The sequence below is a fragment of the Aptenodytes forsteri genome, unplaced genomic scaffold (assembly GCF_000699145.1).
Source record: "Aptenodytes forsteri isolate BGI_AS27 unplaced genomic scaffold, ASM69914v1 Scaffold92, whole genome shotgun sequence".
Lineage (NCBI taxonomy): Eukaryota > Metazoa > Chordata > Aves > Sphenisciformes > Spheniscidae > Aptenodytes > Aptenodytes forsteri.
The window spans coordinates 1,541,997-1,554,069 of NW_008794581.1; the positions used below are offsets into that span (position 1 = coordinate 1,541,997).

The 12,073-nt window shown below is 34.5% G+C and overlaps 1 protein-coding gene across 3 annotated transcripts in view; it reads right to left on the reverse strand.

Annotated features, from left to right (window-relative positions):
* Positions 1-12,073, reverse strand: part of ERBIN (erbb2 interacting protein) — a 121,498-nt gene that overhangs the window by 26,951 nt on the left and 82,474 nt on the right. For all 3 annotated transcript variants that reach the window (XM_009272479.1, XM_009272478.1, XM_009272475.2), the window contains exons 9-16: positions 8,729-8,792; positions 6,859-6,933; positions 5,396-5,540; positions 4,923-4,995; positions 3,745-3,874; positions 3,274-3,389; positions 2,193-2,262; positions 1,066-1,165 (exon numbers count right to left, since the gene is read on the reverse strand). In XM_009272479.1, the coding sequence (XP_009270754.1) occupies positions 1,066-1,165; positions 2,193-2,262; positions 3,274-3,389; positions 3,745-3,874; positions 4,923-4,995; positions 5,396-5,540; positions 6,859-6,933; positions 8,729-8,792 (773 nt within the window). The remainder of the gene's footprint in view (positions 1-1,065; positions 1,166-2,192; positions 2,263-3,273; positions 3,390-3,744; positions 3,875-4,922; positions 4,996-5,395; positions 5,541-6,858; positions 6,934-8,728; positions 8,793-12,073) is intronic.

Below are 12,073 nucleotides of genomic sequence, written 5' to 3' on the forward strand. Positions count from 1 at the left end.
AAGTCTAAAAAACCTGCCACCACCACCCCAGCAAATGTATATCCTTCACTAGCAACGCCAAGACTGTTCATATTAACTACTTCTATACCTGAAATACAAAAATACTTAATTACAGGGCTCAGGAAGTGCACTGGAATATTTGTTACTCTGCATTTATTGGGTAAACTTACAATTTTATCACATCTGAAAATACTCTAATAGACTTCACTATCACCGAAACTGTTCCTGACCAAAAAAAGAATTGATAAAGAATTTTTAAAAATTTAATTTTTAAAAATGCTATCTATTGAACTTTAAACCTTCCATTTGGAATGACCACCTCAGAGACAGGTATTCTGGCAACTTAAGCCAAACAAGCAGCCCTTTCCTTGTCTACAGAAGGAAACCCTGGCACCTGGGTAAATATAGTTCAAATGGAGAGAATGCTTTCAGGAACAGTCTTGAACTTCACTGAATCTCCAAATGATTTTATAATTCTCACATTCTATCAGAGGTATTGCAGATGCATTATCTGCATTAGAAGGCACTAAAAGCAATGCACAATTTACTGGTTTTGCTGATATTTTTGATTACTCCTCTCTCAGTGTACTAGACACTTGTGCCATGGAACAGCAAATGTTGCCACTTGTCAGTTTTCAATTATTTCCATTGATATGTGCCCGCCCTCCATTTCTCCTAAAGCAGCACAAGCTTTTTCCTTTTGCCTGCAGGGGAAAGAAAGTGGAGAAAAAGAGATTTAACCCTCTTTCCTTAACTCTTGATGGGGTTACTCATGGAATGTTACTTATTTTCCTAACTATTTCACAAGTGTGCAGAAATAACTTTCTGGCAAGGTCTTAATATTTTAGGCCTAACTTTTTATAAAACAGTTCAAACTAAATGTGAGCAAAATGCTTTTTTTCTAGACCAATTTTTTCTTTCTTTTAAAATAAAACACAGAATGAGATGTACTTTTCCAAAAATATGTACTCGGTAATGGAGGAAACATTTTGTCTAACATTCTGTTAAAATAGTCAGTCTGAAGCAGACACCTGCATTCTGACAGGGTATTTCAGAAATTCTTACCATCCTCAGTCCTTGGTTGCTGGGGGAACATGTAATTAGTAAGCACTGTTTTCTGTGTGTCAGGGTCAGCTTCTTTTTGAAGAGGTATAAGTGGTTTAGACTAGGAAGCAAATGTAAGAAGGATATGTTATGAGAATATATATAAAAAAGTAAATATGATCTACATATCACAGAGCATGCCTGTCCCATTACTTTGAAGACTACTCCGTCTTGTATTAAACCATTTCTCCTGCGAATAATTTTCACAAAATGAAGTTATTAACATATCTGTCTTTGATGACTGGCTTTGACTGAGAACTGAAACTCAGTAACAGCTTTAAGAGAAAAGCAAGCGCTGGATATTCAAAAAATAACCCAGTTTCTTGCTAGGACTTACTACTATCCCAAAGCAGGCTTTGGAAATACACAGGAATACAAAGATATATTTAGCCATTTAAAGCTGTAGACAGCCATATAAAAAGAAATATTTTGTACTCGTTTTTCATATTGACACCAGATTGAATATTCCCCACCCCTTACAAAAAAGGGCAAGTGATTCTTGAAATGACTGTATTAGTAAAAGTGCTTTCATTGTACCACATCTGAGGCTAATGGGTTTCTGGCAGCCCCATACACCTTAATGGCGTTGAGGAAATCAGCGTAGTACAGAGGGCTTCAATACACAGCAAAAATACAAGTCACAAGCACAAGTTACTCCTGAATAGCTTGAAACTCAGTCAGTCACAGAGTTCAAAGGTGTGGCAAGAACCTAGCTCAAAAAAAGGCATGCTAAGTTTCCCCAATGGTATAGCTGTGGAAGAAACAGCATGCTACACATTCAAATACTAGCTTATCAAGCACTAACTTTCCTGTGTAAACAAGCCTGAATTAAGAAAAACAAAACCTCAGAAAAACGTCTGTTAAATTGCATTTCCTAACAGCACAGAACCTTCACAGAAGTATGAAAGTCTCCAAAGAAGGTAGGCTCAGTGTTGTTTATTTCAGGAGAACCGACACAGTAATGTCAAGGAAGTATTGATGTCTATACACAGTACCAAGTCTCATTATTTAACAGACATCTCTGTACTTGTCAATTCCATTAGGAATAAAGTCAACAATCATCTATTTTTAATTTTAGAAAAGTTCACCTGATTGTCTGATAGCCACATAGCAGTGAGCTGTTGCAGTTTTGTAAAGGTAAATGGCAAATTCTTCAGTCTGTAAATTACAACAAGAATTTATGTAAGTACACTTATCAATGCTGTTAAGAGTGTTAAGAAACAATCCTGCATTAGCCTGTAAAAATGTTTAAAAAGGACATTTACAGATATAGTAAAATTAATAACTATTGACAGTTGAAAGGCTACAGCATTTAATTTAGATTCAAAGCTATACCTATAATTTAAAAAAAACAAACAAGCAAACAAAAAAACGCATTTCTGCCCAGTTTAGCAAGCAGCTTAAAAAAGTGAAAATGTAACTTGAATTTAACTCAGTTCAGTGATTTGAATACAATTTTGAAGACAATTAACCTGAATTAATTAATCTGAATCCTCAGCATTTTATCTTTCAATATACTTGCACACCAATTAAGAAAAAAGTGGTACACCTGAAAATTGTTGGTTTTTTTCCAAGATACATGTGTGGGAAAGGGGCTGCCCTGGATAATAGAAACTCTGGCATTAATGGAAAAATCAAGCTATAGATGGAGTACAGAGAAGCTGGATTGGCAGAACAGGAGGGAGATCTCAGTCAGACTTATCTCTCCCAATATATTTCAATTCTACGAATTCTCAAAAGAGAATGGTTTTTAATGACCAGCTCTAATAAAACACAACTCTTTTCCCCCTTCCCTCAGCACACTCAAGTGCTTTAGACTATACTGTGACACTGTTTTGTGTCCTCCATATGCAATACAGGAAGCTATTAACTTTTAAGTAAGAATCAAGTTTTATGAAAATAACCAAACTAATTCCCCAGAAAAAATACATGTTAACAATCATTAATGTATTGAAGCTGTGTTTCAATGCATGTGCCAAGTCATTAAAAACAGCTTAATCCTATGGAACTGCAAGATCCAGAATATAACAATAATACATTAAATACATGCATCTCAGTCAGCTTCTAAGCTGTGAGATAAGGAAAGATAGCATAATATATTCATAACAATACCACTACATTATTATTGCATTTTATACAACTTCTACTTGAATAAATGCATTCACAAACCTATTGTCACTCAGATTGATGACTTTTAATTTCTGCATATCACCCATTTCCTCAGGAAGAAATTCAAGCTTATTAGAATGAAGAAACAACACTGTTACATGCTTCCAGTTTCCAATCTGAAAAAAAACCCAAAGAATTAATTGATCTGCACAACTCTAAATATGCAAATTTTTACTGTTTTAAAACAATTAGTATTACAGTTATTTTTGCCTGTGAAGTATAATTAGATTTATTCTTACATATTAAACCTTCTTTTAGTTTCAATACATTAGCAACAAATTTCTAGTTCTTGCTTAAAAAAATTCAGAATTTCATTCTTTGCAAACTTGTATACTTGTATACATCCTCCTTTAAAAACATACACGAAGAAAATCTACTCAAGAATTAACTTGTTATCCAGAAGTTGTACAGACTATATATTTTAAAATACATTAAAAAATTAATTTTACAGTTTTGTAATTAAATACATACCTCTGATGGCAGCTGTGTTAAAAAGTTATGATCTGCAGCAAATGTTCTTATATTAGAGAGCTGCCCAACAGACGAAGGCAATGTTTCAATCTCATTGAAACTACAGTCCAGTTCTTCTACTGACGTTAACCTGCAAAAAAAGAAAAATTACTCCTCTATGCAGGTTCATTCATCCAACGTTAATTGAATACTTTATATAATTCAAAATAAAACTCTGAAACCCAAGCAAATTCAAATCCAAGAAAAATCCTTTACTAATTGCCTAAAAGGTGTTTGGGGGTTTTTTTGTGGGTTCATTGTGGGGTTTTGGGGTTTTTTTGTTGTTGTTATTTGGTTTTTTAATCTCCTTTACACTGTCCTCATAAGAGAGCATTCAGTGAAAACAGGGGCATCAGCAACATCAAATGTTTGTCTACTACATGAAAACAGGCTAGTGCAAGGCACTGAAAACATTCAGAATGGGACAGACCATAGCCAAACAGAAGTTGAGTGCAGTTTCTGAACAAGAAAAGAATTTCATGAGTTAGAGACAGTGAACCTAAGAATCTGGCAGTGAAGAAGTATTTTGTAAATTCTGACAACAAAAGATAAGCTACATTAATTATAATAGAAGAAAAGAAATTAGAACAAATACCCTTCATTTGTATAGCCCTTAATTCTGAACCAATTATTTTTGCCATCATTTGCGAGTTTTAAATTAAATTGCTGAACATCAAAATTATATATTAAAAAACCTGCTGATGAACAGGTGAAAATTCTCCTTATAATATAAAAAGATAAACGTGTGTTCAGATTAACTTTTTACAAGCTTTTTGATAGTGGTTCAATCATTCACAATATTTACCACAGCCACAGCTATGCTACTGCCAAAAAACAGTTTTAGGCAGCTGACTGTCTTTTTAAACATCTTGTTTTCCTTCACATTCAATTTTTGTTTTATAGATTGGTGGCTGCATTAGTAACTGAGGAACATAGGTCTTTTGATATTAAATAATACATAAAGAACATACATGCTGCAAACTAGAAGATATGAAAGCACTTGCTTTCAATTTTATTAAGACATTAACATGTAGAAGAAATTAAATCAAGTAGTTGTGAAAACATTCAAAAGAGGAGCCATTGTTACAGAAAAGTGTACAGAAAGGCAATTCAACCTTTTATTCAGATGAAATACCTACCCTCCTATGGAGTCTGGCAAATAAATTAACTGGTTTTCATCAATTTTAAGTGTTGTTACCTTCTTCAGGGAACCTGTAATAAAAGGAACAAGTAAATCAAAAAGGACATTTGAGTTCATTAAGCTTAGTTTTAATTTTAAATTCTGGCATACCTATAGTGCTATATACCCAAGGAAATAAGTAGACAAGCTTACAGAACTCGGTTGCCAGCTTACCATGTGCCAGCCATGGCAGGGGGAAAAGGGGAGAGAAAAACAAAATATTTTTTTATCCATTTACAAACTACTGTATAAAATCAAGAATGCTCCAAAACAAATACAAATTTTATTATTCAGCTACGCATTACAGCTTTATCCAAAACTGGCACTTTTAATAAATTGAAACTTAGATCTAAAATGCCATTTGTCTACTTTCAAGTGTTCTGTGTTGAGACTACAAGCTTTTAAGAACATGAATTAACCGAAAATACAAACCAATAGACTCTGGCAGTTGCTGAAGGGAATTACTGGATAACAGTAGGTCTTGCAGGCTTTCACAACCTGAAATACCTTCTTCAACTACTTCAATGTTGTTTTTGGAAACATCCAAGTACGTCAGTTGTTTCAAAGTGCCTATGAACTAAAAGCAAGGGAAAATAATGCATTCTAGAAAGTGCAAGTTCAAAACAAAAAATCCAGAAGAATTGACAACAAACTGTCTCTCAAGTGTAATGCCAGAGGAAAAGAGAAAAACCTATTTATAGTGCTGAAATACAATTTTATGCAAAATATCCAAGTTTTATAATGAAATATTTTGTGCAGATATGCACAGCTGATGTTTTTCCACACACACAGACACACCACAGTAATTCTGCAGGTCTCTCTAAAGTCAGCCTGCTGCAAATTCAACAGTTTGATCAGTTACTGTGAATCAAGTAACTGAAGCTTTAGAACAGACTTCAGAGATAGATAATGTAAGGACATCATTAGGCTCCAGTAAAGTCTTTTAATGCTTATTTTTGCCTTTTGTGTAAAACTGCATCCTACTTAATCTCAAAAACAACAATGAATCCCTGATTGTACTAAACTGAAGAAACAAGCCAAAATATAAGCTTGTATTACCTTTCCATATGAACCAAGAATAAGCTTGAAGATTTGTGCACACTACTCTACTAAAATCTTCACAGGGAAGATGCAGTCACTTCACAAATACAGTTTTACTTTTAGTCTAAAGTAGAAATGTTTAACACATCCACTTAACTCTTCAAGGAAGAATTAGCTGAAGTGAGGAAAGACAGTAGAGAAGACTACTGATCAGGCAAGAAAGCCTCACATCAGAAGACTGCTAGTGATTTTAAGTCTGAAAACAGACCAGCTGCTTCCCAAATTTCAAATACTCATTTACTAGTTTACTAGATCATAAGCACAGGTTCACAAGTACTGCAGTAATAGGTCAGCCTGGATCCCATGTAATTCTGAGAGATGTCAGGAATGCAGATGAAGTCAATTGAACATTTTCTCAGGAACTGTCTCCCTGTATTCACGGCCCCTGAACAGGCATTGCTTGCTTTGCAGCCGTGACCAGTAAAAAGTCACACAACATATTTATCCTGTAAATTCCTGCTTGCTGTCTAACACAGAATAATCCCTTTTTGGAAGGACCAGTCAGCCCTAAATTTGATCCAGGATTTGATCTAGGATTTTTACCCCTTTCCTGAATTGGAACATAATTTTTAGATGAGAGATAAATAACTTTCAATGAAAGAAAAGCTGCGTACCCAACTCTCATGGTCAGTAACAATTTCTAAGTAGCATAGTTAAGCATTTAAGCGGCATTTAGCCTTTTGGCTTTACGTAACATTAAAATTACATAGCAACTTTAACATATATGACAGCTGACAAAGCAAATACCACTGTAACTTAAAATACTAAATGTTTAACACAGTAAAAGGACTTACCCCTGGAATAAGTGTTAGTCTATTACCATCCATCCAAAATTCCTTTAACCCACTCAGTTGTTCAAGTACTTCAGGCTATAAAGGGAAGCCATTTTTTAAAAACTTCATACAGAAAATAGTGAAAGGCAAGAACAACTTCAGTGATTCATCTATTGCAACTTTACGTGATGTCTTATTAGAACTGTTGCATACACTTGTTTCACTGGGTCATCAAAGAAAACCCAGATAATTAACTTTTTGAAATGTAAATATATACTAGATACACAAAAAAATCTTCTTTTAAGAACTTGATCACAGCACTAAAATAAACCAAGTGGTTTGTTTGTTTGTTTTTTACAGAAAATATTATTTTTCAACTGGAGCACACAATAAATATTATGTGTATAATTTCCTCTGTCATGGAGGAGGTCTAAAAACCCCCTAAATTCCATCAACTCAGAAGTCCCATTTTTCAAAAACCACAAAGATTTTGTGGTTTTGCGGAAAAGGAAGACAAATTTTAATTTTCTAGCAACAAAGGGTATATCTGCATGATACAAGCAAACCACTCCATCCATAAAGTGAAGTGCAGGATTGTGCTTCCATGACAATTTATTGTTAGAAGTACCTTACGTATCAGGGAAAAGACAACTTCTTGGTAAACATCCGTGTTGCATATGCTTTCCTATTTAAACTTCCCTCCTGAGAAAGTAATACAAAACAGGTGCTACTGCACCTTAACAACTACAACCAAGTTCAGTTAAATGCAGAACTCAATTTTGTTACATTGTAAATATACAGCATTCCTGCACAAGTTGCAGTCCTGACTCCCAATAACTCATTTTCCAAGAAAACATCTTAACTGAAGACTACCTTTCAGACAGATCTTTATCCAAAAAAGCAGTTTCAAACCTTTTTGTGCTTTTACAAAAGATCTTAATGAAGTAAGTTACTAGTAGTTGACTTTTGTAGCTAAAAGGCTGGGAAAGATGAAGCAATCAGCCAAAAATATACCCAAACAGGTAATTTTGCAGCCTATACTTAGGCCCTGGCTGTTATGGCTTAACATGGGCCTGGGCACATGAGTTTAAAGCTCCCACACAAATATCTACCCTGTAATGAGAATATAGCAGTAATGGTAATGGCTGGAAGTGTAATAACACTAATGAACAATTCCTTAAATACACTCCCCTATCTGCCAAACCATACAACTAGGCAGGTGTTCAGTTCTGCATGATCTACTCATGGCACACAAAGGCTTGACTTTATTATATGGCAGGTCAGTATGTTCCACTATGCTTCTACTTCAATTCCTTTCTCCAGGAAAGTACTTGTAGAAGCAGAGAGTTGTTAAGTGATTGTAAATATAAGATAAATTTGTCTGTGAGATCATGAAGAGGAAACAAGTCGATCCATGCTGAAGGAAAAATCTGAGCACCTCAACTGTAAATACTATTTTGAACAATATTCAAACTTAAAATAAAATCTCCCTTGGATCTAAATAGTTTGTACACGATAATAAAAGCAGATTATGCACAGCTTATACAGAACTACCAACATTATAATAAATTCTAAACACTTATTAGTTATCATGTATTTAAACCAAACAATTATGTTTGTAATTCAAACACATATTACCATTAATTTTTTACCAGTATGGTAACCACACTATACCACAGTGTTTTCAAACTAAGGAAAAACACACTCATTCATCAGAATATGCACATAATTTTTATAACAGGCTCCATAAAGTAGTAAGAGGTATACATAGTATTTGCTCAGTAGCAGAACTCTTAAGCTGATGTTTACATTTTCATATTGATTAAAAACAGATTAAAGGATAAAGAGATTTATAAAAGATACAAAGCTCTGTTACTAAGGCAAAACTCACCACTTCTGTGAATTCATTACTTCCTAAGTCCAGTCTCTCCAGCTGAGTCAGTCTGGACATGGTTCTGCACAGGAAGGGGATTAATAAGGAATTAGATTTAAGAAAATACCAGTTACATCCAATCTTCCTGTACTCATACAAATATATTATTTTAATTAGTATTAAGAAGTGATGCTGTTCTGTAACTGGACTGATGTCTAAATAACGTCAAATTTTCACACACAGATCATGCCGATTGTTGACTGTCACACAAAAAGTACACTGCAACTCATCTACAGATTAGTTTACAAAAACTAAAGACGACTAGAGTAACCTTTATGATAAAGATCAGTGAAGTTACTCTTCTTTTGAGTGCTTCAGCTTTTCACCAACAGTCACAGTAAGTCCTCCCAGCAGCCAAAGGCTGGTTAACTACATGTTTTCCTCCCAAAGAAAGACCACTGCCTAATCATCAGCTAAAAGAAAAGACCACTGTTGAATCATAGTAACCAACACCACCTTTCTCCCTCTCCAGGCTGCTGACGAAGTTGCTTCCATACGATACGATCTGGAATCCTAATTATTCCTCTAGTCCTACAACAAATCAGATTACTAAATTGGATTTTGTGACACATTAATAGTCTTTAAGCCAATTTATGGCAAAGATTAAATCAATAACTGAAATAAAGTAAAATCCATTATTTCAAGCTGTGTTTTGGCAAAATTTTTCCTCCATTTGAAGTTTACTTTGGGGACCCCACAGAGATTATCTACCACTGCACATGGTGGTCTACATGATCGGTACTCTAGTGAACAGCAGTACTACCTAAAAATATTTTTAAAGGGGCTGTGAATGCCTTATATGACATTATGTTCTGTATTTATTTAATAATAGATTTCCATAGAAAAATTAATAATATCTAAAACTTTCAAATATAAACTGTAAGTGTGTACATACTATAAATTTCTGGAAAAACTAAATATAAGAGCTTCTAAATGATAGAGTCTTATGTTATCAGAATATATGTGTGAACACTAATATCTTTAAAAAACATCTGCATGAGCACTAGATGCTCAATGCAGCTATTTGAAGTTTCAGTTGTTTTTCAGATACACTAAGTATTAGTTGTTCTGAATATTGTTCAAAAACTACATTCTATTGAAAAATGCCTTATTTATTGAAAGTAAGTTAATGTGATTATTAGTATTACTTATGAAATAATCTCCAAAAAAGATTACACTCAACATTTGTCTATAGATTTGATTTTCATTATATTATAGTAATTATGTTGGGGACAAACTAGGAATTTAGCGTAAGTACGTAAAGACATGATCAAGACAAAAGCAGAAGCCATTTTTTGCACTGCATACATAGTATACACAGGCTTTAGGGGAAAGCCTTTAACTCACATTCTCACTGTCTCAGAGAAGAAAAAGAAAAATACACATGAAAAGGCTGCTTCCAGAAGAATCTAAGAAACATCTTCCCTCATTTCTCAAAGCTCATGAACTGTATGATTATCAGTAAGCCAACTGCTAAAATTAATTTTCCAATTCTAAGTCTCTCTGAAATACTGCGTAAACTGAATTTCTTAAAGCTTTATGACACCATGCCAATACCAATTTTAGTGCCATATGTGGCTAACAAATTTGACCCAATGCATCTCCCAGAAGCATAGCTGAAAATTCACTTAAGGGATCTAGCATATCATTCTGCAGCTTTCAAAACTTCATGGGCAACACTATACTGTACTTTTACTGATGGCTTCAATTCAACAAGGTTTTAGATTTCTCCTGTTTTCAAGCTATGTTAGCTAGACTGTGGGCTACTAGAGAGAGCAGTCCAAAACTTCACTGATGATCTAAATTTCAGCGTCAAAAAGCAGATTAAGGGAGAGTCACAGTTATGTGGGTTTGAATTTGATACATTAGTTTCAATAAATGATTATTTGAAAAAAATGCCTTAACATTTTTCTAGTCCTTTCAACAGTTTTAAGACAATGCCTTGATTTTGATTTGAAGTGAATTTTCAACTTAGAAATAAGTACAAATTTTAAGAGTGAAGGGAAAAAAAAACAGGTAACACCCAACAAAATGAAAAAAGTTCAATCTGATTTAAGTGAATTTTGACAAGGCTGAATTTAAACGGTCAGACAGGGTTTTTTACTGCAGCTTGAGATGAATGGAATTTTTTTCTTTCAGTTCAACATGAACTCTTCTCTTTTTATTTTAATGGTTTGGTAAAGATTAAAAAAAAAAAAGAAAAAATATCAGTCTCCCAGGCCAACATACTCCAGGGTCTGAGTGATTTTTTTTTCCTTCTTCCTGTACACCATTCAACTCTGAGGCCAAATTGTTTACACAGCTAACATCAGATTCACAGAATCTAAGCAATAAAGCTCCTCTCCTCCCCGCTGCCAAATTACACTAGATACACAAATTCCACTGCAGTCCAACCCAAGATCTAGGTCCTCCCTTCCCTTCCCATCCTGCTAGTGCTACATCCTTAAAGGCTCTAAGGCAACCCAAAGTTCCCATTCTTGCCTTTATCTTCATTGTCTTAATAAAAAAAAAAAAATACTGTTACAGTTCTGTTACCATTCAGAACCAGAGCAAATAGCTGCAAATCTCTCTCAAGTATCTGCAAAATTAACATTATGTAACATTGACAGTATTACAAAAGAACTTTACTGATTTGGGGCCTTTTTTTTCTTGCCAAAATGTCTATAATCTAGCAAACACATCCACTCAACTGTAAAACATACACAAATGGTTTGAAAGACCAGGGCCTCAGTTATTTTCCTCCCCTTCCCCACTGCCTGCCTAATCTATAGCACTTTCAGCTATTTTATGACTGGTATCTCTTTGCTTTTCTGTATTGTTTATAGAGCAACTATATCTTCAGACAAAATGCAAACAAAGCTTCCAATAATGTTAAAGTAACAGGAAAATTAAATGATAAAGGAAGAGGAATACAGGTCTGGAAACAAAAATTTACTAGATCACTGAGTTACACCTATTTCTGTCTTTGCCACAGTGCTATGTAATCCCTTTCATAAACTGAAAAATCTGTTTCATAGTTCCTGAAGTGAACTGCCTTCATTATAATATTAAAAGACACACCCACAGGTCAAGAAGACCCTTGCCCAGGTGAAGACCCTTCCCCTGAGCAAGCGTAGTAACAGAAGAGAATCATAGAATCACAGAATCATAGAATCATTGAGGTTGGAAAAGACCTCTAAGATCATCGAGTCCAACCGTCAACCCAACACCACCATGCCCACTAAACCATGTCCCTAAGCGCCTCATCTACATGTCTTTTAAATACTTCCAGGGATGGGGACTCAACCACTTCCCTGGGCAGCC